At 51.5% G+C, this 26,089-nt stretch overlaps 2 protein-coding genes across 2 annotated transcripts; one reads left to right on the top strand and one right to left on the bottom strand.

The window, feature by feature from the left end:
• Positions 1-4,068: 4,068 nt before the first annotated feature.
• Positions 4,069-11,198, top strand: BAG2 (BAG cochaperone 2). Its single transcript, XM_068153423.1, has 3 exons — positions 4,069-4,318; positions 9,870-9,979; positions 10,396-11,198. The coding sequence occupies exons 1-3, from the start codon at positions 4,167-4,169 to the stop codon at positions 10,794-10,796; spliced, it is 663 nt and encodes a 220-aa protein (XP_068009524.1). The 5' UTR covers positions 4,069-4,166; the 3' UTR covers positions 10,797-11,198.
• A 3,833-nt stretch (positions 11,199-15,031) lies between these two features.
• Positions 15,032-25,310, bottom strand: RAB23 (RAB23, member RAS oncogene family). Its single transcript, XM_068153424.1, has 7 exons — positions 25,185-25,310; positions 23,621-23,821; positions 22,713-22,798; positions 21,011-21,167; positions 19,494-19,576; positions 18,074-18,166; positions 15,032-17,268 (listed from the first exon to the last, which is right to left on the bottom strand). Exons 2-7 carry the CDS (start codon positions 23,773-23,775, stop codon positions 17,132-17,134), a joined length of 711 nt encoding a protein of 236 aa, XP_068009525.1. The 5' UTR covers positions 23,776-23,821; positions 25,185-25,310; the 3' UTR covers positions 15,032-17,131.
• Positions 25,311-26,089: the final 779 nt, after the last annotated feature.

The following is a 26,089-nucleotide window of genomic DNA, read 5'->3' on the forward strand; positions in this document are numbered from 1 at the left end:
CTTGGGTTTTTTAATTGGTTCTTGTATTTGGTTTTTCTGTCACAAAATGTCATTGTCTTTATTTGCTTAATAGACTCCAGCTGTCTGGATTGGCCTGGCTGACCTTGTTAAAAAAGAGAAGCTTTGTAACCTGCACACAGGGCCTAACTCTTGCCAGTGGCCAGGCTCACCTTCGGTTTCTGTGGGCTGTTGCTCACATGTGTCAGGATCAGGACCTCCTAGTTAGTTTGTATTTTTATAATGTGTGTTTTTTTCAGTGGCAGCCTAGTGGAGTGTTGGGTTTCATGGCTGGAAGTTTGCCAGGCGTGGTTCCCCTCCCCCATCCGAGGCTAGAAGAACTTTTCCCTGGGGGTAGAAGCTCTCTAGTGGGTATGAGAGCAGCTGCCTTACTGCTGTATGCTCTCATCTCTAATGGACAGGAAGCTTTGGATGAATGACTGGGGATGTGTTAATGATTTTTGTGCTGTCCTTACTTTAAGCTGAAACATTATTTCTGTGTTTAAAATTGTGATCTGTGCCACCCTTCATTTAAAAATGCCTGTGTAGCTTCCCCAGCCTGTTGCCCTGCAGTGAAGGCAAGAGAAGGCCAGGCTGAATCACAGAATCACCAAGGTTGGAAGAGACCTCAAAGATCATCAGGTCCAACCTGTCACCACAGACCTCAGGACTAAACCATGGCTGCAGCTGTTTCTGAAATTCCTGTCAATGACCTGTCAGTTTGCTTCTAGCTGCTGCAAACACAATTGTCGTGGAAACAAATACTTGGTGTGGAGAATAAGATGAGGCCAATGCTGGATTGTTCTGTTTTCTGACTCTGCATTCCTGACAGTCAGAACAGTGGCAGCTGGCACCATGGTTAGAAAAGCTGGAAGGGGTTTCAGTGATGGCTATGATAGAATTGCCACCCCTGAAACGAGCAGAACAAGTAAGAGCCTGGGTACCTCAGTGCTCACTAGCACCCACACCACCAGGCGGAACTGCTCCAAGGAAAGAGAACACCTCAAACACTGCCAGTCATTGTGCCCCTATACTCAGCACTGGTTAGGCCATACCTTGAGTCCTGTGTCCAGTTCTGAGCCCCTCGGTTTAAGAAGGACATTGAGACTCTTGAATGTGTCCAGAGAAGGGCAACGAGGCTGGGGTGAGGCCTCAAGCACAACCCCTCTGAGGAGAGGCTGAGGGAGCTGGGGTTGCTTAGCCTGGAGAAGAGGAGGCTCTGGGGAGACCTTCTTGCTGTCTACAGCTACCTGAAGGGAGGTTGTAGCCAGGTGGGGATTGGTCTCTTCTCCCAGGCAAGCAGCACCAGAACAAGAGGACACAGTCTCAAGCTGCACCAGGGGAAGTTTAGGCTGGAGGTGAGGAGAAAGTTCTTCCCAGAGAGAGTTGTTAGCCATTGGAATGTGCTGCCCAGGGAGGTGGTGGAGTCACCGTCCCTGGAAGTGTTCAAGAGGGGATTGGACATGGCACTTGGTGTCATGGTTTAGTCATGAGGTCTGTGGTGACAGGTTGGACTTGGTGATCTTTGAGGTCTATTCCAACCTTTGTGATTCTGTTTCTCAGCACCCAGGTGATAGAGAGTGAGCAGCACCTCCTGATACTTCTCCCCTGTGGCTCCTGCTGTCTCCCTGCAGGCCTCCTGTTGAAAGCTGAATGAGTAGCTCACAGTGCTGCTGAAGAAGCCCAGTTCTGGAAGATTTGGCCTGGCCCTTAGCTGTTGCCTCAAGCATCTCCCAGAGATGAGCTCTTATCTTCCCAGCCCGGTCAGTGTTCTTTTGGAAACGTGGTGAGAGCTGCCCCTTTCCATACCCAGCTAGAAACAAGAGGAGAGGAGGCAGCAAGCCCCTCTGAGAGCAGGAGAAGCAGTGACCATGGTCCTTCCCCGTCCCTCGAGGAGGCAACACACTCAGCTGCACAGGCAGTCACCTCGAGGCTTGTGCCAGACCATCTGTGCTTTTCAAAAGGCATCTTGGTTCTGTGGTTTGTGCTACCTCGGGTGCTGGGGTTTACCCATTGCCTGTTTGCTGTCAGGGGGTAAGTCCTGTGTATGGTGTTTGGACACAACTGCAGCTGTTCTGTGCCTGTGTTTCCCTGCAGCTCTACCTGTGTGGAATTAACTCCCTGTGCAAGGACAGAACTGGCCACTGCTCTTTAGCTATTCTGAGTTCTGATTTTAAACCCAGTCTAACTGATATTATAAATTGGCATGGGAAGAATAGAAGGATTCTAGGGGTGGTGGGGTGGGGAATGGGTGCAAACTGTGTCTCCTGGCTACAAATGGTTTCTGTTTGGGTTGGGAAGCAGCTTTTAATTATCTTCTGCAAAGACTGTAGAGAGATGGATGGAACAATTGTTTCCGTGAGCTCACAGACGACAAGCTTTACTTATCCAGCCACACAGCACTCCTAAAACTCGGGCAATTAGTTTAATGAGCATGCTTGGGACATGATATCATTCGGAATGGACAAGCCTGAGAAAACAGCTATTTGGAATCGCAGCAGGAGAGCACCCAGAGCAGTATCTGTGTGCAGCCAAGGCCCTCGAGCCGAGAGCCAGCAACTCCTCTGCCACAGCTTGGGGGTATCTGCCCAAACCTGGGCTTTCGGTGTAAGCAAATTCTTTGAGGTGCTCACAGCTGTGGTGAGTGAGGCCTGTGAGGGAGCTGCATTCCTGGGACCAAAGCTCCCAGCAGGAGCTGCAGTACAGGAGGTTCTGTGCCAGTTGCCAGATGGGTATGGTGGGCACTGGCAGCAAGATTGTATTTCATGGATCATAGCCATAGGGACCCCCTACTGATAGTCTTGTGGCCATTAAGTTGTCACCCACAAGTCCAGTAAGGGCATTGCATATCCTCCTGTAGCTCAGGGCTCCTTACCAGGAGCCGGTAATTGATCCTCTTGGAGGCATTTGCTCTTTCCTATCTAGTCTTGCCTCCTGTGGGGCTGAGAGTGACCTGTAGGCTTTGGCTCTGGCCCCCATTTGGTTTACTTGGTATTAGGTTGGATGTTAGGAAGCAATTCCTATGGAAAGGGGGATCAGACTCTGGAATGGACTGTCCAGGGGGGTGGTGGAGTCACCGTCCCTGGGGGTGTTTAAGGACAGATTGGATGTGGTGCTCAAGTGACATGGTCAGGTCAGTGTGATGGTGTTAGATCCTAGGCCAAGCTTGATGATCTTAGAGGTCTGTTCCAGCCTCAATAGTTTGTGATTCTGTGATTTCATAGCTAGGATAATTTTAACAATTAACTAAACTCCTAAAGTATCTCAGGATGATATTTCTAAGATGTGTCAAACAATCAGGGTCAGCATCTTTTATGGTAGTTGTAGTAAGAGCAACTTCTTGTCGTAGTACGAACCTTGCTTTGGTGTTTTTTTGTTTTACTGCCTGTGGGACTGCAAATGTTATTTATCAGATACACTAAATCAAATGTGCTAAAAACATTGTGTGGTTAAAAGTATGTATTTAGGGTTCCCCTTGTGGTGGGGGCTCCAGAACTGGAGGCAGTGCTGCAGGTGGGGTCTGAGCAGAGCAGAAGGGCAGAATCCCTTCCCTGTGCTGCTGCTCTCTCTGCTCTGGATGCAGCTCAGCACACAACTGGTGCTGGGCTGCCAGGGACCGTTGCTGGCTCCTGGGGAGTTTGTCACCAGCTGACACCCCCAAGACCTCCTCCTCGAAGCGAGAAAGCTGCGGACGGCCTCGGTCTGCCTGCCCGGCTTATGGATCACGCTGCTTGTGTCACGGGGGCGCCTGGGGATGGCCGCAGGGGCAGCTGTGGCGCGCTCCGTGCCCGGTGGGCGCAGGGTGACGCCGGGGTGTGGGCAGCAAGCGCCTGTCCTGCTGCGGGCTCCCCGCGCCGCTCACAGGGCTGTGCTGAGCCGTGCCCGCGCCACTGCCTGCTGCGGTGGGAGCGCTGCCCGGCCCCGCCGGCCGGCTCGTCCCGCTCCGCAGCCAGCCGGCAGCGGCGACACGGCCCCGGGGCAGGCGCGGCGTGAGGCGGTGCCCGCGGGGCCCCGGCGCGGGGGCGGGGTGGCCGCGGGGGCAGGCGGCGGGGCCGGGCTCCTTCTTTGGCCATGAGCGCGGGGCCGGCAGTCGGCCGCCGCCGCCGCCTGCGGGACGCAGGGAGGGAGCGGCCGCGGCGCGGATCCGCCGGCGGCAGCGGGCGGGCGCTATGGCCCAGGCCAAGATCAGCGCCAAAGCCAGCGAGGGGGCGGCGCAGCAGCAGCAGTCCGGCGGGCAGCTCCGAGGCCGCTTCTACCGCTCTACCTCCATGGCAGACCGCTCCAGCCGCCTGCTCGAGAACCTGGACCAGCTGGAGCTCAGGTGGGGGCCGGAGCGCGGCGGCAGCACGCACCGCCGCGGCCGAGCGGGGCGCGGGTGGGGGGCAGCGGGCGCCGGGCCGAGGCTTCCCGGCCTGCCCCTGGAAGAAAGGACTCCCCTCCGTCGCGGGGGGCTTTAGAAAGGGCAGCTGGCAGGGGTGAAATCGCGCGACCTGGAAATGCAGGAAGGTAGGGCAACGTCCGCGAGTGTGCGGAGCCTGGCTGGGACGCGCACGCGGCGCCGGGGGCGGTTACCCTGCACGGGGGCCGGGGAGGCTGCGGCGAGCCGGGCGGTGGTCTGTGGGCAGTGCCCGCGCCGCAGCCTGGCCCGCGGCTGCCGGGACGGTGTTTCGCCAGGAGATGCAGGAAAACCCAGCGTTAAACGCGCTGTCATTGGGGCTCTTGCGAGCCCCTGAGCCGCAGGGCTGGCTGCGGGTGCGGGAGGCTGCTTGCCTCCCTACCCTCTGCCTGCTCCAGCTGCGGGTGTGCTCTTTGGCCGTGCTGCTGCCCACCTCCCCCCTGGACCGCACCGTGGCGTGCAGAGTGTTGAGTTCTGCAGCTTTGCAGGGTTTTCCCAAAGCGACTGTGAACGCGATGAGTATTTCATCGTTGCGCCAAGGTGTGTCCTTGTCCTTTACTGCTACTTAGCGCTCCCCAAATAGTCCCGTTTGTGTTTTGGGGTGGGTTTTTTTTTGCCCAGTTGGGCTGCCATGAGAGACAATTGTTTGGCTTTAATCATCTTCCTTGTCCTCTCAGCTCTGCTTAATTAGGCTGTGTGCTTTCTGAGGTGGATGGGATGCACAGGGTGCTGTGGGTACGCCACTGATTCACCTCCTGTTTCAACACACCCTTTCCTTCATTACAGCTGCATATTGATCAGTGGCTTCCACAGCACCACCCAGCATGTTTCTAGGACTTTCCTGTAATTAAAAGAGCTCTGTGGGACACAGGAGTTGTGTTTTCCCCTTTCTGCCTGCGTTGGTTTGCATTATTCAGGAGTGAGCATTATGTGCTGTAGAGTTAGCCTTTCACTTAGCTTGATTAAATCTCCTTGAAGTTCTCCAGACTTCTCTGGATTTGACTAAACAAAATCCCTGTCTGTAAATAAGTCTTGCTGCTCGCATCCAGGCCTAGCAGGTGAATATGTGAGTGTGAAATGAGCAGCAGAACACGCAGAAGTAGCTTCCAAATCTGCTGAGCAACTACAAAACGAAGCAGACAGTGTGGTAAACCAGAAATTAAACGTCCCAGTCTGCTGTGGCTCTTTCCAACAGGTGTAGTGCTAAGGAGGGACCAAGAAAAGAGCCCAACTCCTTTTATTAAAGTCACTGAGTTAGGTGTTTGTTTTGGTGGTTTTTTTTCCATGCCCAGCCTCATTTCAAAGTTACTGGAATGATAGGAGGAAGATCTGCCACAGTTCTTCCTTCTCCAGCTGGTTTAGTGTCACTGCAGACCACTGAGGTGTTGCTTGTAAATCAACATTTGTGCAAGTGAACTACAGCTTTTAATCAAAGCCCTCAGCAATCTTCAGTTCTCAAATGGCTTACAGTTGTCCAAACCCCATGGCAGCCCTCAGCCCTTTGGCCGTGCTCTGTTTGAGCAGCCTTCCCTCCTCTCCCTTCCTTTCCACCTCAGAGCTGCCTTTCTGACAGTAGCAGGGTGCCTTTGTACCTGCCTGCTAGGTGGTTGCAGAGGGGCTTTCTCCTGCAGGGAAAGCGAGCAGGACCGGGGGGTTAATTTGACTGCTGGGGAGCGAGCCCTTGGCAGGGCTGGCAAGGGTGGTAACCTTGTAAGGGTAAGAGCTTGGACCTTTCTGGTGAATGCCAAGACCTCATGGGAGCAGCTGGAAGTGAGAGCAGAGTCTCTGTTTATGAGTCACTGTATTCTGAGGGCTATCTGGGGTGAACATGCAGTCCCAGGTGTAATGACACAGGAGAGAAGTCAGACTCTTACTTAATTATGTTTTTATACTTTTTTTCTCCCCTTCTCCTTCTGAACAACTGCATTGCCCTGCCATCATTTGTATGGCACTGGGGCCACTGAACTGAGAACAGAAACTCAGTTTAAGCAGCAGAGGACACTAGGGTGAAACCTCTGCTTTGTCCAATGTCCTCAGGCCTGTTTGAGGGAAAAAGCTGCAGCATCTTCAGATACTTCCCCTTTCCTTTGAGGGCTCCACACCTTCAGCACTAGGCTTGAACAGTGAGCTGTGTGAGTCAGGCAGTAAAGGACAGAGTCACTGCAGCTGTCCTGAGAAAGCCAGTGTCGAGTTTCTCATCTGGAAACAAAAGCCTGGGGTGGTCCACCTGTTCCTCTGGTGAATGCTCTGCTCATCTGAATGGTATGTGGGGCAAAAGGGCTCATGGAGCTCTGCAGTAAGGAACAGGGGGTTCCAGTCCGGAGCATTTTGTTGATCTTCAAAGCACCAAATACACTCCCAGTGAAAATATGGTTGGGTGCTTCACTTGGTAGATAAGGATGGTGGTGGGCATGGATACCAGCATTTTGTGTTCTCCTCTTGGCCCTCGGCTTCTCGGCCCTCTGAGCCTTGGATTGTGTTTCCGTGTGTTCCACTGGCAGTCACCGCTCATCTCCTTTGCTCTTCCTCACCCTGGCAAAGTAAAGATTTGCACAAACCTGCAAAGTTCAAGTGTGTTTTAGGAAAGCAGCCAGGAGCGTTGCCCAGGAGGTGTGGACCTGACCCTCCAGCAGGAATGCAGAGAAAGCTGTGCAGGGGTCTCTCCTGGGCTGTGGCTGGGGAGCTGGCAGGAGCTGGTGTCAGCCAGAGCCAGATGGCCAGAGGCCTTGGTACCAGCCAGGGCAGCACAACAGGGTGAGGCAGTGGTGGGTGTCTCACCTTGATAAAGCCCCCCAGCATCTTCTCTGGAGCACCCTTTTCCTGAGGCTGGTGTGAGTGGTTTACTTGTTGGGTTTTTGATACTAGAGCACTGCTCTGATATGATCCCACCTCTTGTTTTAACCCCTGTGTGATCCAGGTCCCTAGCAGCTGCACCTGGCCACTTCCTCTGCTCCCCTGTCTTGCCTTCCTTAGGCCATTTCCCCTCATCTTTTAGATGTGTAACTGCTGCTGGCTGTGTTGCCACTGTGCCCTCCAGAGAGTTTCTTTGTGGGGCTCACTGGGACCCAGAGTGCTGCCAGTAGTGGGCAAGCTGAAAATTTTAGAAGGGACAGCAGAGAGGTGAGGGAGTCCTGACATGCTGCTGCCCTGGCCCTTTGCCCTGCTGGCAGGAGCTGCTGTGGTTGTGCCATTAGGCAGTGCTGGGGTACACTGGAGTGATGTTTGTGGCAGCAAATACCCCAACACTGAAGTGCCAGTGGGTCTGAGCTGTGTGGCACTCTGTACTGCAGCTGGAAAAGTGCTTACAGCAATCCCTGTGGAGCAATTACTGCAAATAAAATACTTGTCAAGATTGGGTTCTGACTTCCTGTACAATGATGTCAGCCGAGGCTCTAAGTGGTAGATGGTGGGGTTTTTGCATTATACAACCATTAGTGCTGATAATTGGGCTTTTGGGTCCTCCTTCAAATACCAGTGAGGAAGCAGGGATGTTTCAGGCCCAGTCTTGAGGAGTGCACCAGCTCAGGATGCATCTCTGCAATGCAGTTCTCCCACATTCCTCACAGGACCCAGCAGTGCCGGTGGAGACCAGGGCCTGAGCCATCAGTTTTTGCAGTCAGTACAGTGATGTGCTGAGTCTGATGTAAGAACACAGTGAAGACTGAAATTCTGCACTTGCACATTTTCACCTGAAGCCTTCCAGTGCCCACAGTGCATTTGTAAATGGTAACAGAACTAGTTTGTGAGGGGGGCACGGAGAGGCGCTTATGGAAATAGTGCTAGACTTCCTAAACTACAAAGAGCAGACATCTGAGGCACCAAGTGGCCCCACCTGCCTCTCTGCTCTTACTAACCAATCCAAAATAGTAATTACAAGGATTTGCTCCTGGCAAGAATTTGCATTGCATTAACTTCCCACTCCTCCTCGGAATGAACATTAAAGGCAGGGCCTGGAGCCTGTGCTTTCACTGACTAAATTAGGTTAAATACTGTGTAAAACAGGATTATTTGTGAGCAGGCTGCATGTGAAGCCTGACTATTTATATCCTCAGAAGCTCCTCTTCTGCCTTCTTTCACCCTCCTTTCTGCTGCTCCCTAAAGTTCCCTGCCCTCAGCCCCAGGTTCTGGGGAAGGAGCAGCAGCCCTGTCCCTGTCTCACAGAGGCAACACAGAGCCACCACTCTCTCGGGGTCGTGTCCAGTGATGTTGAACGGTGCAAAGCATCTGAGAGCCTTCATAGTGTTTGGTTTGTTTCCCCTTTTCTGGCCAGGATTTCTAAACATAAAAGGATAGATGTTCCCCTGCTGCTTGCAGCAGCCAGACCTCCCAGGCTGTGTTGAAAGCATCAGAACTCATCAGCTGGGTTCAGATGATGCTCTGCTTGCTGCCGCTGCGGAGTCCGTGTTGCTGGCGTAACTCCTGCAGCCAGCTGCAGCTTGGGAGCTCTCTCAGAACCCCTACCTGCAAGCCTCCAGGACAAAGCCAAGGCAGGGGCAGGTTTCCCTCTCCTCTTCAAAGCAGACAGTTCCTTAAAACCATGGCAGGGAATAGGGAACTGGACTGGGGTATCTGGTGTGGCATTTTCACCTTGCCCATGGCCAGATGGGCCGGCAGTTTGTGCCATGAAGAGGAGGGCAGGCTGCAGGCACACAGTCGTGCAGCTCACTGAGTGCCCAGGGAGAGCAGGGGGGGTGGACTTTGACCTTGACCCCACCACATGGTGTGAGTGATGCTGAAGCACAGCAGATGGGACTGGAGCAGGGGTCCTGTTTTGGTGGGAACAAGAGTCTAATGCTTCCCTGCAAGCCCAGCAACAGGAGCTGCTTCCTCTCTGTGTGAACTGTGGAGCATGGCTCCATGGGAGACACCAGTGACCGTGAGAGCAGCTGGTGCCCCAGTGGCCATGGCACAGCACTGGGTGGGAAGGTCTTGCCATGTTAATGTGTGTGTGAGCTTTGTCCCTCCTGCTCTTTGTCTCTGGAATGAAGCCATTCAGCTAAGGTGCTGCTGGAGGTCCCTGGGGTGTTTGTAGGAGTTTGGGGGCAACAGGGGAGCCAACCCCCTTGTGGCCTCTGTCCCCAGAGCTGCAGCCTTCTCTCTCAAGTTCCCTGATGGGGACTCAGTTTCTGTTTCTCTTCCAGCTCAGCAGCTCATCATAATTGCCAGTTAAGCTGCAGAACTTCTGCCATGGGGCTCTGGAGATCCAGACTGAATGCAGAACAGGATAGAAAAGCACTAGCAGTAGAATCAAACATCAAATTACTGTTGTTTGGGGCATTTCCACCCATTGGTTTGGTGTTTAAAATGATACTGAGCCTTGAAAAGTGAAGCTAAGTTGTGGGAGAGGTCATGTGGTCTGAGAGTCTGCCCCTTGGGTAATTAAACCTGGGCTGTACTTGTTAAGCTGAGGTGTAACAAAGTAGTCCTTGGCACCTCTTCTATTGTTTAACCCTTCTGTTGGTTCAACCACCTGCAGGGTAGAGGCTTTCCGAGACGCAGCATCTGCTATGGAGCAAGAGAAAGAGATCCTGCTGGAAATGATCCACAACATACAGAACAGCCAGGACATGAGGCACATCAGTGAAGGTGAGCCTCGCCACCCCCTCCCAAATGACCCAAAGTCAAACATGCTCCAGGGAGTGGCTCTGAAAGTGCAGGCACTGGAGCCAGCGAGGGCTGTGAAAGGGCCATCTGCTCCCCTGGGATCACCTCTCTGTTGGCTGTGTGAAGTCAGAGCCTGCTCAGGGGCATGTCTGTACAGCTATCACTGCTCTGCAGGGAAGCATTGCTGCGCTTTCCAGCAGGGCTGGCAGCCTCCTTTCAAACCAGCAGACACTGCCTCCGGTGCCCCGAGTGGGACTTGGGCAGGTGCAAGAGCTCTGGGCCGTCGGTGGCTGAGCAGAGCCAGCTCTGTCTGTCGCAAAGCTGAGCGGCTGGCTTGTTCGGGGGCTGCTCCTTGTGCGGGGAGGAGCTTGCCTGCAGCCTGGGATGTTTCCCTCCAGGTGAGAGAGAAGAGCTGAACCTGACTGCCAACCGCCTGATGGGCCGCACGCTGACGGTGGAGGTGTCTGTGGAGACCATCCGCAACGCGCAGCAGCAGGAGTCCCTGCAGCACGCCACCAAGATGATCGACGAGATCGTCAGCAAGCTGCTCGACGACCTGGAGGACGCCAAGCTCCGCCTGCTGTCGCTCTACGGCGCCTGCACGTCCGACGTGCCCGCGGGACCCATCGACCAGAAGTTCCAGTCCGTGGTCATTGGCTGTGCCATCGAGGACCAGAAGAAGATCAAGAGGCGGCTAGAGACTCTGCTCAGGAACTTGGAGAACTCCGAGAAGTCCATCACGCTGCTGGAGCACCAGAAAGCCTCCGTTCGACAGTCGTGCAACAGCAAGCAGGAGTAGCCTCTCCTGTGGCTGCTTCTGGCGCCGCTGGACGGGCAGGGCCCCACGGAGAGCTCACAGAAGCCAAGGAGAGGGTTCCCTGCAGGGGCACACGCACGGCGCTGCGGTGCTCCCGGTGCCAGGGGCCAGCGTTTTCTGGGGTTGGTGGCATGGGCGTTTTCCTTGGGCAATACAGGGTGGGTCGGCTCTCGGCAGAGCTGATGCTGCTCCGCTGCAAGCTGTAACTGTGCTTCTGCTCGGCTCTCAGAGCTGCCAACATCTGCCTTTCTTCCCTGCTCCTGGGGCTCAGAGTTGTTCTGTCGCACCGTGAGACTTCAGCCTTTCTCTGCTGTATCCCTAGTGTGTGAGCCAGACTTCTGGGGCCCAGAGACAAGCCATGGCAATAAACCAAACCAGTCCTAAGCTCTTCACAGTATTTTCATAAACAGCACCCTGTGCTACTCTGCACCACTTACAGTTTGAGTAACCTGGCACCATTTCTAGGTAGATGACAGACCTTTCAAGAGAGTTTTCTCAGGGTTTTCACTTAGTTGTTAAGCTCTTCCCTGACCCAAGACTAGGTGGTGGTAAAAATGTGAGCAGTCTCACATGTCAAGATTTCTTGCTTAAAACATTGCTAACTCGTTGCTGTTGGGGTGTTAAGCAAGCAGCTTGGTTTTTCTGCACAACTGCATGCAAGAGGAATCAGGGATGTCTGAGTTTCCAGATTCCTGGGTGAAGAGGCAAACCCTAGTGCAAAACCAAGCAAACAGCCCCCTGTACCCCACCCCTCCCCATCCAGAGGTGACTCCTTACCTGTTAGCCTGCAGAAAATGCAGCAGCCATCTCTGATAGATCAGGAATATTTTAATGCCACTTCCAGTGCCTAGAGCCAACCACCTGAACCTCAACACTGTGTTAACTAGGCCAACCCTGAGCGGTAAAATGATGAAAGAGCAGAGCAGAATCCATGCTGTGTGTTGGAACTGTGCTGAGGAAATGGGAGGCAAGCACTCAGCATCAGCACTTCTGCTAGACTGGGGTGCCCAGGCTCATTCATGCCACAGCACCCAACACGCTGCTTTGGGTCCCCGCTGTGTACAACACAGGACCAGAACCAGGCACTTGAGTTTCTCAAGCAGTTCCAGGCTTCACAGCTACAGGGTGACAGCAGCCCTTTGGAAAGGCAATGCAGTGACAGTTCCATGCCAGGGTAGAAGTAGAGGTGTGGCTCAGACTAAGCAGCAAGCAGCTCGATCATGGTTACCTCGCATGGCACTGCCCGTGGTACAGAACAGCAGAACTAACTCCTGGGGGCTTCACAGGAGCAGCTCACAGCATATTCAGCTTTAAACATTCTCTTCTCCACTTGAAGACACAAGGTAAGGTATGTTGACTTCTCTTTCTAAAAATACATCACATTCACTTGAGCTCATGACAGTTATGTACGTAGCTGGCTTAAGTCATTGATGAGTCAGGATGCATCTTCATCCTCACAAGGAGAGCAGCATTTTCCTCCTGCTCTAGCTTATTTTTACTTTGCTTGACCAGCTGCAGTGGGTTGTGGTGACCCATATTTATCTCTGCAAGAGAAGAACACTCACTCCACAAATTATTTATCAGCACTACCCCACCAGCAGAAACCTGAGAATGAGTCTAGCTTGGCACCAGGGTCATCTGGCTGTGCAATGGCACAAAACAGTTCTTCAGCATGGAACTCTGAAAGTGTCTCCAGTTCCTGTGTATTAACTTCATTGTTGCTTTTTCCCTTCTGTATTCTTGGTTATCTATTCAGTCCTGTATTTAACAGAAGTATTTTCTTCTGTCACTACTATTTCAGAGAGCTGCACACCTGCTGGTTTCCACCAAAAGAGGGTAAAGTGGTTTAGAGGAAGCCAAGCCCGTTGGCACCATGCTTGCCCCTGCTCTCCGTGCAGTTAGTGTTCAGGTACTGCAGCTGCAGCCAAAGCTCTGTGGTTGTGTTCAGAAAAACAGGAGGGGCTGATTCCCTCCCTCACTGAACCCAAGAAGGGAGCCTGGCCATGGGTTCTGCATTTATCTCGTTACCAGCTGGCAGCCACCCCTTGGGCAGGTGGCCTCAGTGGTTCAGAGTGCAGGGTCACAGAGCACATAGCCCTGCCTGGCCTGTAGGCAGCACAGCCTGCCAGCTGCTCAAGGCCCTTAAGTACATCTGCAGGAGGGATGCAGTGGCAGCCCCTGTGACAGATGCTGTAGCCCCATGCTGGGGGAAGGGAAAAAGGCAATTTTTACTGAAGCATAAAAGATGTCAGATGGGGTGTCAGTCTGGGAATTTGACTTAAAGAGGTTAAGCGCTGCCTGAAGAAACACAGGAAATAAGAAAGTGCCAAACTTGTGCTACATGGAATGTTTAATTATTACTATTTTTTAATCACTCCCACACACACAAGCACAAAAATCTTAGTGTGATCAGTCTTGCAGGTTTGAGATCTGCTACTTCCAGCTGGAAACATATCCCCAGCACTGCTGCTTTGCAGCCAGTGATGCCCTGCTGACTGGAGGAGACTCATTCACTGAATGGACACAGCCTGGGCCTGGCACCGTTCCAGTGCCACCCTCTCTAGGGACTACTCCTTTCACCGTGGCATGAACCATGACAAGCTTCCTGCTAGCAGTAGCATCATCAGCCGAAAAACAGTGCTGGCAGGACTGGGAGAACACAGCCACAGAGCTGTTACCAGATAGAACAGGACTCCAGAATCCAATGTGCAGAGTCCAACGGGATGGCATTCAACAAGTCCAAGTGCCGAGTGCTGCACTTTGGCTATGGCAATCCCATGCAGAGCTACAGGCTGGGGTCAGAGTGGCTGAGAGCTCCCAAACAGAGAGGGACCTGGGGGTGCTGATCGACAGCCGCCTGAATATGAGCCAGCAGTGTGCCCAGGTGGCCAAGAAGGCCAATGGCATCCTGGCCTGCATTAGGAATAGTGTGGCCAGCAGGAGCAGAGAGGTCATTGTGCCCTGTACTCTGCTTTGGTTAGGCCTCACCTTGAGTCCTGTGTCTAGTTCTGGGCCCCTCAGTTTAAGAAGGACATTGAGACACTTGAAGGTGTCCAGAGAAGGGCAACAAGGCTGGGGAGAGGCCTTGAGCACAGCCCTGTGAGGAGAGGCTGACGGAGCTGGGATTGTTTAGCCTGGAGAAGAGGAGGCTCACGGGTGACCTCATTGCCCTCTACAACTACTTGAAAGGTGGTTGTAGCTGGGAAGGGGTTGGTCTCTTCTCCCAGGCAAGCAGCACCAGAACAAGGGGACACAGTTTCAAGCTGTGCCAGGGGAGGTTTAGACTTGAGGTGAGGAGAAAGTTCTTCACCGAGCGAGTCATTCGTCATTGGAATGTGCTGCCCAGGGAGGTGGTGGAGTCCCCATCCCTGGAGGTGTTCAAGAGGGGATTGGATGTGGCACTTGGTGCCATGGTCTAGTCATGGGGTCTGTGTTGATAGGTTGGACTCGATGATCCTCGAGGTCATTTCCAACCTTAGTTATGCTGTGATACTGTGCCCTTAGCTCAGTCTCACAGGAAGGCACACAGGCACCTCTCTCCCACCCTGCACTCACACAGATGCACACAAGAGGGCTTTTCTGTTCCCAGCTCTGCAGCTGTGGGGTCTGGTAACTAAACCAGATGAGAATGCTGTCAGTGGAGAGAGGCAATGCTTGCAGTGACCACACTAGGGGCCAATTGCTGAGTGTTCAGGCACATGACCCCCTCCATGAGGCGAGTGCTAGTCACACCGGAGAGTGCTGTGCATACCCAAGGGCTCCTCCAACCTGCAAGGCAGCTTGTTTGCATCCCCACACTAACCCCCCTGGGATAGGAAATATATCTTCAAGCAGCACAACTGCAGAGCACTCTCCAGCAAAAGGCTGCTTGGGCAGTCTGCATCTCAGTCCTACTGGAGAACAAACACTGCAGGATCCCAGCGCAGAGTGAACCGTGGGAGACAAGATGAATGAAATGCAAACTCAGTCACCCACTGCTGCAAACACTTCTGTGTTAACAGTATGGGCACTACCTCTCAACAGACCTTAAGTCTAGCAGGTCTGCCACGTCTGTGGAAGTTTCTGCCTAGTTTTCAGCCCTTAGAAGACTGGCTGATAACAACAGACCTTAAATGCAAATGGCATATGTGACAGCACGATGTCCACGGCATGGTGCAAGTGCTCATTGCACCTAACAGACTGATTTCTCACAAAGTCAGGCAAGGCAAAACACAGGCTTCAGACACTTCATGGGTTTGTTTCTTTTTCAAGGAAATGAGTAAGAAATATGAAACTGGCAGACAGACAATGAAATGTACAAGTTTCCCAATTAAGAAGTGGTCAAAATTTCTTCATCTTCATCCTGCAGCCCTGTGACAGACAGCTGCGAGGCTTATCCCAAGTACCTTTACTTCTTACATTGCTAAGACAGATAGGACCTGACTGCATTTCTACACAAACAGTGACTGCACCTGCTGGAACACGAAGGCCATCCAAGAGAAAGCAGGGAACCCCTTGGTGAGGAACACACAGTACTGCTGCAATAGCAAAGGGGATCCAGCGCCTTGAAGGCTGCCTTCTTGCCAGCAACAGGAGATGCTGTAGCAGCTTGTCAAAGAAGGAAAGTCTCCTATAGCAAGCACAAAATACAGAGCTGAGAGATCTTTAGTGTTTGTGCATAACTCACCCCCCACTTCCCTCTGCAGAGAGTGGGGCACAGTCCATTTCAGGTTTCATATCCATTGACTTGGAAACGAGGCCAGTCAGGCTTCCAACAGGAATTCACACAGCAAAAAAAAACCCTTCCTCCAAAACCAGGCAGGATGCCTCCACTGGTTTGCATTCCCATTCACCTTTAAAAGAAACCCATTAAAACTCTGCTTTTCTTCAAGCAGCAGATTCTGCATCTGTCACTGGCAGCTTTGCTGTACAAGTCCTAGAAGGTTCACACTCTTAGCATACAAAAACCTGTAAACAAAGTGATAGTTTTTAGAAGGCATGCATGCTCTGGAGGATTAAAAACTGGTTTATTTTTGGTCAGTAAGATACTTAGCAATTTTAAAAGCACCTTAGTGATTTAGAAGCCTAAGTCCAAATAACTTGAGTTTGGACCTGAGCTCCTAAACATCTAAACCGATTCTGCTCAACTACTTAAGCACTTGGAAAAGGTTTTGCTGTGTCTGTGATCTTGCAGAATTAGATTTTCTGTAGCCAGCAGCTAACTTGGAGACAACATTCAAGAAATGCTCCTTCATGTAGCTCAGACATCAGCTGCATTGTCTGGGTCCTCCATAACTCAGTTTATGGTACCTATGGATTTTGTTTTAACCAGAGAAGTGTTTCGTGAAACCGCTTTGCAAGGTCCTTTTGCATAAACAACACAAGGGTGCAGCTATACAATCTGAGCAGGAAGGGCTGCATGATGGTCCTTCTGAACAGCTCTTAGTGTCAAAGACTGCAGCATTTGTTCAACCTGTGATGACTGAGGAGACAAATGAAGAAGCCATCTGTAAGAACTGCATTAGGTAAAAAAAGAATGAGCATTTTTGGCACTGTGCATTTTTAAATCTAAGCTTTTAGGCCCAAAGTAGAGCAAATGGCAGCTGGGAGAGCCTCATCTGAAGCACCATGTTTGTAAAGGAAAGGTTCTTTCAGAAGGTGCTCTTCTGTGTCATCAGCTGATCTCCAGGTAACATCTGCACTGGGATGTAGCCTGCACGGTCACTCCAGATGGCTACAGGCACACCTCAGCACTCGTTTCAGAGCTGGCGTGAGGGCAGCATGGGATCAAGCACACATCAGGAGGTGCAACCCGACCCTGGACCATGTCATGCAAGTCTGTTGCCCTGGCAGAAGTGCCAGGATCCCTACCAACAGTGAGGCATGAAATGCAGTGTCCTCCTCCTGCTCTTGGCCTTCTGTGTCCTGACTAACGCATTCTAACCTTTGAAGCGTGGCTGCGAGGCTGCTGCTTTACCTTGGGCCGTAGTGCTCTCGTCTGCATCTACAGCTGGCAGTGCTAGCCTTGGGTTAAATGTGCTTTGCAGTTCAGCAGTACCCAGTTCAGAGCAGTTCCTTGGGAGAGGGGAAGCTTGCCTGGTTTGGACAAAGTGCATGGGGCAGCCACGTCTCCGTGCCTGAGCACCCAGTGCCTCACTGCACACACCAACACACGCTGCATCACAAGGTTATATGAATCCACCCTCTGTCGAGGATCCTGTAGGCACAAGGTTTGCTAAAGCTCTGGTGAAAACACCTCTACAGCTGGCTTGGTTCATACTCAGTTGCACAACTTCATCCAATTCACTTGGCTTCCTTTTGTGTCCTCCTGAAGTGGTCTAAGGTATGCTGCAGTTGCTAAAAGGACTTCTGTTTTTCTTGGTCCTCTGTTTGTTCGGTCTGAGGTTGATGATGTCACCATTAAGAGTGCTAGAGTTCTGGCTGGAGTGACTTCCACCAGCTGTACTAAAAACACCTATGGGAATCAGAAGAAAAGATTGACTTCTTGCAGCACAATAACACTTAGACCACAACACCCAGCTAAGGCTGAGTAGTGCACCTCACATACATGTTCTGATTCTTAAAGGCTTTATCGAGTTCTTGGGTCAGTCTTGCAGCTGAACAGGGAGCAGAGCCAGCTGGAATGACTGGGCAGGCAGTGCCTGAGCTGGTAGACATCTGTGTAATGGAAGGGCAGCATATGCACTCATCTGCCTTTGTGTATGCTGCTAATTGCACGTGAGAAAGGGGTGGTGAGTCCAGCAATACAAGAAAACCATGGCAATTTCAGAGGCTTTGCTGAGCTAAAGGGAAGGGAGAAGCCTGAACAAAAAGGGAGTGCTTCAAGGGAAAAAAATGACCTGACTCAGAAATGCTTCAGAGAAGGAGGACAGAGCTCAGTGCTCGCTTACAAAAGGCAGCTTACAAAGGCCTTCTCTTTGCATGCCAGATTCTTTTACCATGACTCTCTTGTAAATCTGCACCAGGGTGAGTAACACCAATACTACTGACATCAGGAGACCCAAGAAGCATCCTTCCTCAAGCCCTTGCACAATGTTTGCTTAAACCAATTTAATCAAAGGGCACTTGCCAAACATGAGCTAGAAACTTCAGTACATCAGTCTGATGGTCTTGTAACTTCAGAGAGTCAGAGTTATTTTACAGGAGGAAGAGAGGCAGAAGGTAGTAATTAGCCCGACTCACCCTGGATTAACCCTCAAGGAAAGGGACAAGCCCAGAGGTGTGATGACACAAAACTGTTTCCCTTACAGCATACCTACCTATTTTGTTACTGCTTGCATGGATGACTTCTGGATCCTCAGCTGTTTGCTGCTTCAGCTTCTGAAGGTATTTATCAGCCAGATACTTAAAAACTGCAGTGTTAACAGGAGAAAGGTACATCACAGGATAGTATCATAGTATCAGTCAGGGTTGGAAGGGACCACAAGGATCAGCTAAGTCCAGCCCCCCTGCCATGGGCAGGGACACCCCACACTAGAGCAGGCTGGCCACAGCCTCATCCAGCCTGGGCTTAAACACCTCCAGGGACGGGGCCTCAACCACCTCCCTGGACAACCCATTCCAGGGCTTCACCACTCTCATGGGGAAGAACCCCCTCCTCACATCCAGCCTGAATCTCCCCACCTTAAAAGCAATCTTCAGATTATGAATGAAAAACTCATGACTGACTTTTTCATGATCACTCATTGATGACAAGCTCCCCAGGAGCCAGCAATGCTTGCTGGCAGCCCAGCAGGCAGCTGTGTGCTGAGCTGCAGGGAGAGCAGCAGCACAGGGAGGGCATTCTGTCCCTCTGCTCTGCTCAAGCCCCACCTGCAGCACTGCCTCCAGTTCTGGGGCCCCCAGCATAGGAAGAGGGTCCACAGGAGGCCACCAAGATGAGGAGAGGCAGCAACATCTAACAAACTAATGCTACCATCTATTGTATCAGGGTATAAGTTAGAGCCTGCCTAGGATTCTGAAACAACCTACAGCTACAGGAGAATCTTCTGAACCTGTATGCTATGATTATTTACATTTGTAATTCATAATGCACCTAAAGTGGCACAGGAAGATTTTACATTCTCTCTTGCACATTTTTTTCCCAAGGTTGGAATGATGTTAGAAGATAATCAATCCCTTTACTATTAAGTTTGCCTGATTAAACCAAGAGAGAAATCAAAGTTACCAGCGGCTATAATTCATGATTATTCAAACCTACCTCACAAGAGATAGTGACTGAATTTTAATGCAGTACTCTTAGGAAACTACAAAATGATACCAGGGAATATTAGTAAAACACCACCAAAAGGCTGCAAGAGTTCCAGGCCTTTAGAGTACTTTAAATGGAACTAAACGATGAAATAACTGTTGATATCAGTTTAATTAATTGTTTATATGAGTTATTAAATACAAAATAAGCTGTTCAACAACTTGGAACATTGTAATCACTGAACTTCTACTGGCAGCCCTTAGATTAAGCAGCCTGAGCACTCCCACAGGTCTGTCCCCTTGAGGCTGTGCATGTCTGGAAGGGACAAGCACTGTTCACCCAGCTGGGCCTAGCACCCCCAGTGGTGCTGCTAAAAAAGGTAAGAGGAATGGCAAGGCATGGGAAGGGACAGATCAGCTGCAAAGCACAGCTGAGCCCTGCTGAGCAGCAGAGGGCAGGGCAGACAGCCACCCTGCTGCATCTCCTACCTTCAGTGACGTTGAGGTCCTCCTTCACTGACACCCGGTAGAACCTCAGCCTCAGCTTCTTCGCCAGGGCTTCTGCCTCTTCGCTGCACAGCAGAGGAAGACTTTGTCAATACTGAGCTGCAGCATTGGGCAGCATTTACTCTTACAGACAAAATGCTTGGTGGCATGGTGCACCCAGTAACAGCCAAAACATGCCTGGTTCTCAACTGTTCACAGTATCTCCACTATAGAAACAAGGCCTTTGACATGCAGTTTCTGGAAGATCTCAAGTCATTTCTTTCCACTGTCTATTCACTTCATTAACTGCAGTTTCTCAAGGGTTCAGATGTCAGTGAAACCAAAAGGAAGCTGGCTGCAGTTAACACTAGATTTAGAATGGCCACTGCAAAGTCCAAACCAGGTAATGGTGAAGTGCACCTCAGTGAAGCAGTGGACTATGCAAGCAGGGGTGTACAGAGACGAAACCAAGGATTAGTGTTTTGTGTGAGCTGAAAGAGAACTGCTGCTGAATTGTAAGGAGCTGAGGAAGCTTCAGAAAATTTCACCAGGGGGAATCACAGCATCAGAAAGATGATGTTACTGAGGCAGGCAAAGTATTCCAAGAACAAAACCTAAGCAACATACCATGAATAAAGGAGGAGTTCAAATGCAATTTTGCTTTTCCTGTGCAAAATCCTCAGTATTCTTTGTAGAGGGAGTAGAAACTGGTTTGTGCCACCAGTGATAGCAAACAGAGAACAAAGCAAGCCAGTGCAGGAAACAACAAAAAGAAGAAACAATTTAAATCTCTCAGGAAGATGGCAGAACTAAAGAAGTGGAGAATGCTCAGCTTCACCAGGCAGTACTTTCTGCACGACACGCTGCGGTAAATAAAAGCACTGGTTAGGATGGCAAGGATGGCAAGGATGAAACTGGTCACACACACAAAGTGCAGAATGAGCTGGCAGTTAAATGTGCACAGACACACACAGCAAGGAAGGGGCAGCAGCCTGCAACTTATCACCAGATGGGGATTCACACAGAGTTACAGTATTGTGATTACAACCAGCACTAAAACCAAACTAAAGCAAAGCAAACACTGAGATACTGCTTTCAAGCAACCTGCTCCAATGCTTCCCCCTGTCAGCAAGCACTCCCTAAGTCAGCTTAACTTCACTGGTGCACAGCACAGACTGACTAACTGCACATTTGAACAGCAGAGGGGATGTGCAGGTTTAGAATTTCTGATTTCAGGGCACAAACTCCTCACATTGTTCCTCTGCTTTTTTGGCTGACACTCCAGAAGATGGCATAAAGACACCAGAAAGCTCCTAGCTTTGCAGGCAGGTCTGCCCAAGCAACTCGGTCCTGCAGCAGTGCCTGCCGCCTGTGCTGGGACACCTTTTGATGCAGGGCACTGCTCTGGCAGCCTAGGTAAAGGAAGCCTTCACCAGTACCTCCCACAGGCTGATTTGCTTTGAACCATGTGTATGCACAGGGCAAGCATTGTCCTTTGAAAACAAAGGGAAATCTCCTACTTCTTTATGCAAGAGTCATCGAGGAGATCAATCTTATTCTGCACAAGAACTGTGGGAACATCTCCAACTTCAGCCACAACTTTTTCCTTCCAGGAAGGGATTGCTTTGAAGGACTCTCTGTCAGTTGTAGAGAACACCAGAACACAAGCCTGGGCTCCTAAAAATACACAAACCAATTGCAAATGTAAATAAACACCAATCAATCAGCCCACCAACATGAAACCAAGAAGAAATCACAGATACGCTATTGCAAGCAGAACTTCCAAGTCTCTCCCATAAAGGTGCACTTCTACTACCAGCTTGTTGCCAAAATTGATCACACAACATGCAAAGCTCAGGGGACTGCCCCAGCTGCAACAGCACAGCATTATGACCTCTACTGAGGTGCCTTGTCTGAGATTTTATACCGTAGTGATACGTTTTTCCCAGCCATCAGGTAATCAGTTTGACCAGAACCCAGTCATGGAATCTCTACCAAATCATTCATCTCTCTCATGCTGAACAAAATGAGAATGATTTTCACAACCACTGTTAAATAACACACAAGGAAAGCCCAAGCATGCAGCTGGTAACTGGCCAAGCAGGTACCCTGCCCCTGTGTGACTGAGAAATGCAGGCTCTGGGCTAGGAGTGAACCCCCTGTCCTTGTAACTCCAGTGGGCCAGGCTGTGGTGGGCCTAGTTAATTATCTTTTGCTGTCTGGAGCGTCTGGGTCTGGAGCACAGCCCTATGAGGAGAGGCTGAGGGAGCTGGGGTTGCTTAGCCTGGAGAAGAGGAGGCTCAGGGGAGACCTTCTTGCTGTCTACAGCTCCCTGAAGGGAGGTTGTAGCCAGGAGGGGGTTGGTCTTTTCTCCCAGGCAACCAGCACCAGAACAAGAGGACACAGTCTCAAGCTGTGCCAGGGGAGGTTTAGGCTGGATGTTAGGAAGAAGTTCTTCATTGGAATGTGCTGCCCAGGGAGGTGGTGGAGTCCCCATCACTAGAGGTGTTTAGGAAGAGCCTGGATGAGGCACTTGGTGCCATGGTTTAGTTGATCAGATGGTGTTGGGTGGTAGGTTGGACTTGATGATCTCAAAGGTCTCTTCCAACCTGGTCTATTCTATCCTATCCTATCCTATCCTTATCCTATCCTATCCTATCCTATCCTATCCTATCCTATCCTATCCTATCCTATCCTATCCTATCTTTGGGGGATGACTGCAGGATTTTTTTTGTTCACTTGGATTCATTTCTAACTGCCTCAGCCCCAGGTTTTGGAACAGACACAAAAATGTCTTGCAGAAGTAAGAAAACACTTTCAGAGGGGCTGTCTGGAGAGCTGCATTCTGTGCAGTCCCTGTGCAGATGTTTGTCACATTTTGTTCCACATTTTTGAAGGGCACTGCCAAGCATCCTGCAGAAAGTGACACCTAAAGGTCTTTTCCAACCTGGTTAATTCTATTCTATTCTATTCTATTCTATTCTATTCTATTCTATTCTATTCTATTCTATTCTATTCTATTCTATTCTACCCTACCCCACCCCACCCCACCCCACCCTAATTAGAGTGAGTGTCTGACATGAAGGGGAAACACATCTCAAAACTGGAGAAGGTGAACTGAAAATGCTTTTCACACACACACAAGATTCTTACTAGAGAGACAGGAAAACACAAGAGATGAGCAGGCTCAAAAGCACCAAACAACAGCCATGGTATGTTCACCTCTGTAGTAGGCCTTAGTTATTGCATCGAATTCTTCCTGGCCTGCAGTGTCCCACAGCATCAGCCTGACATCTTCATCGTTAACTCTGAAACAAGACAGCTGTCATCAACACAAGGAACAAGAGCAAGCCAGAAAGCCTGGCAGGGAAATGTCTCTGCACCTACACTGCAAGACTAATTCAGCTCAACTTTGATCTCATTTAAATCTAAGGTAACTCAATGTTGGTAATGGTGCACCTAATAATCAGAGTATCAGAGTACCTCTGCCACATGCCATGGCAGTACTTCCTCAGTTACATTGCAAGCTCTTCCCTGCCAGTCCATGTCACATTTTCTTCTTCCTCTACATTTCCCTCTAATAAGGAAGACTAATACAGACTTCAAACCTCAGTAATGATCTTTTTAGTCAGCTTTCAAAATGATAGCATTTTCTTGGTTCCCCTAAATGTAGCATTTCCATTTCATCAAACATAATTGGGTATTACCTGCTTATATTCTGTAAAGGCCCTGAATCTGTAGCATGTGTAATTTTCTCTTCCACAGTCATTTTGATCTACACTGGCTGATACATTTGCATAATCATTTCATCACAAGTACTTCCACTTCCTGCACAGCTAAGGCAACCCCACCAAAGCAACAGGTGGTAGAATACAGAGGAACCTTATCCAAAAGCTAAGCACGACAGAGGTCCCAAATTCTATCTTGCTTTTCATTTACAATTGTAAATCTTGTATGGAAACAGAGTGGTGTGATTCTAGCCCCTTGTGCAGGAGAGAAAACAACTCCCTGCACCAGGCTCTGGAGACGCAGGCCTTGTGCCAAGCCTTCCTAAATCCTGGGACTGCAGCAGAAGAAAGAACTAAAGGGAAAGGTGACAATCATTAGAGTGCCAGCTGTTGAATACATACTGGATCTGTCTCTCCAGGAAATCCACACCAATGGTTTTCTTGTAGTCTTTTGTGAAGATGCCCTTGCAGTACCGCTGAATCATGCTAGATTTTCCAACAGCTCCATTTCCCACTACCACCACCTTGATGGCCACCTCCATATCCTCTTCCAACATCTTTGTGGATGACAGCCTCTGCAGCTTCTTCAGGAAGCTATGGACTCTGCAAACAAAGGAAACAGCTATGCTCATGGGGATGCTGTGAAGAGAGGGCACCAGGACACAGGATCATGCACTGGGATTCACAAGGACGGTACAGCTGATCTTCAGCTCTGCCACAAACTGCTTCAGTGACCTCAGGCAAGGTGTGGAGCCAGGCTCTACACTGATTTGCCACTTACTAACTGGATAAGTATAGTTGTTCATTAAATACATCCTTCCAGAACACTAATTGTCATGTTGGTTATGCTCCTGATGCTCCACTGATAAACCCAGCATGCAACCCAAGTCTGAAGTGCAGCAACTGTGAACTTCAGCCACTGCTCTCTTAGTTCTGATGGTCACTGAGCACCAACACTGGTGTTCTGAGGACAGAAACCTACAGTCTTACCTATACCCCTATACTCCACTTCTTAGGATCTTGTCCAAATCTGTGTTTTGACAAAAATCATCAGAGAAATGTGTGCACTCTTACTAGTTTTGGACATGTGAATGCAAACACCAAAGATGCAAATATCACTGAGCCATTCTGAGAATGCATTTCCAAAGATTTTAAAACAAAAAAAAACCCAACCCAAACCCCAAGAAATTCAATAATCCAGCTGTCTTAAAACATTTTTTAGATGTTTAAACTTTTAGATAGCTTATCAATGCTCACCACACAAGTTCTTTACATGCAGAGAATCTACACTGCACATATATTAGGTGAGACCCTAATGCCACTGCAGGGGGCACGGGCAGTGAGAGCAGGCACGGCGATCTGTGCATCAGCTGCAGTTCCGAAAGGCAAGAGTGAAAAATAACCTATTGGGGCTTGCTGTGGAGTTACCTCATTCACTTGGGTTTTTTTTTGAGACGCAGGTGTAGTACAAGCTGCCTTTGCCCCTCTCTGCCGTGCGAGCACCATCCCTGTACCCCTGCGCACCCCGTCCCGAGGAGCCGGCAGCCGCCGCTCAGCGCACACCACCTCCCTGCTCCGCGCTGCCCAGCGCAGCGCCAGGCAAGCCGCGGGAGCCGTGGCGCTCCTGGCCTCGCTCCGGCTGCCCCGGGCACACCGCGCTGCCGAGCCGCCGCGGGCTGCACCGAGCGGCCGCGCCGCGCGTCTCTGCCGGATCGGCTGCGTCCGGCCGAGCCCGACCGCCGACAATCCCATGGCCGTTGTGAGACGGCCCTGCGATGCTCTAGGCACCGCGCTGCCCGCAGCCGGTCCCGGCCCTGCCCGGCGGGCGTGGGCGCCGCCGCCGCGGCCACGCTTTGGGCGGAGGCTCGGCCGGCGCCGCCGGCAGCCCTCCCAGCCCCGGCCAGCCTGCCCCACAGCATCCTCCCGTCCCAGGCCCCGACCCCCGCCCGGCCGTGGCCCCTCTCACCAAGCCTTTGAATAGCGGGGCGGCGGCGCCGCTCCCCTCGGTGAGGGCGAGGGAGGAAGGCAGGCAGCAGGAGAAGCAGGCGAGCGAGAGGAAACCGCTCGCTGGGGCCGACCCAACCCGGACGCACATCCCGGCTCGCCCGCCCGGAAACGCCGTCAGGACCGGGGGCGCCGCTCGGGGAGGTGCCCGCCCGCTGCCTCCGCCCCCGCGCGGCTGCCGGCTGGGGGGCAGCGCTCGGCGGCCGAGGGAGGAGAGGAACCCCTGCCACGGGCTCGGGCTCGGGCTCGGCGCCGTTGCCCGCCCGCTCGCCTGGCTGTGGAGGTTCTGCTCCGGGCTCCTGGGGGAAGGTCCGGGCAGGGCTGAGCTTGCCGGGCCCAGGGTGCGAGCATCCCTTCGCTGCCGTGCTGGCGGAGAGCCGAGCTGCGCGGGGCGGGGACCCGCCGCCTGCCGCTGCGGCCGAGGGCAGCTCCGCTGCTCGGGAGGAGCCGAGCGTCTGTACCGCTGTGTGCTAGTGCCGGGGGTCAGGCCAGCGCCGCTTCTGCAGCTCCCGCACGTTACGTAAGCCAGGATGGGGTAGCTTTGACCGTCGCTGTCGTATGGCAACCTTGAGATGTGGAGAAGTTTGTCCTGTTTGTAAAATAGACTGATAAGAGATGTCCCCTGCTTTAAAGTGCCTGCTCGTATTGCCGAGCCCCTCTGGTCGCTGTGTGATTGCTTTCTGTGCCCCAGCTCTGTTGCTGCTCCAGCACGGCCGGGTGGCACTCGGCTAGAAGCTGGTGTGGGGTGCTGGCAGCTGAGGTCTCTTCATCCCCTGGTTCCCAAGGCTATGTTTCACTCGTGGCAATCAGTGGTACTTCATAGTATCGTAGTATCATTCAGGGTTGGAAGGGACCACAAGGATCATC

This window comes from Melanerpes formicivorus, unplaced genomic scaffold, assembly GCF_026170545.1.
Source record: "Melanerpes formicivorus ecotype bairdi unplaced genomic scaffold, bMelFor1.0.p_v2 SCAF_26, whole genome shotgun sequence".
In the NCBI taxonomy this organism is placed as follows: Eukaryota; Metazoa; Chordata; class Aves; order Piciformes; family Picidae; genus Melanerpes; species Melanerpes formicivorus.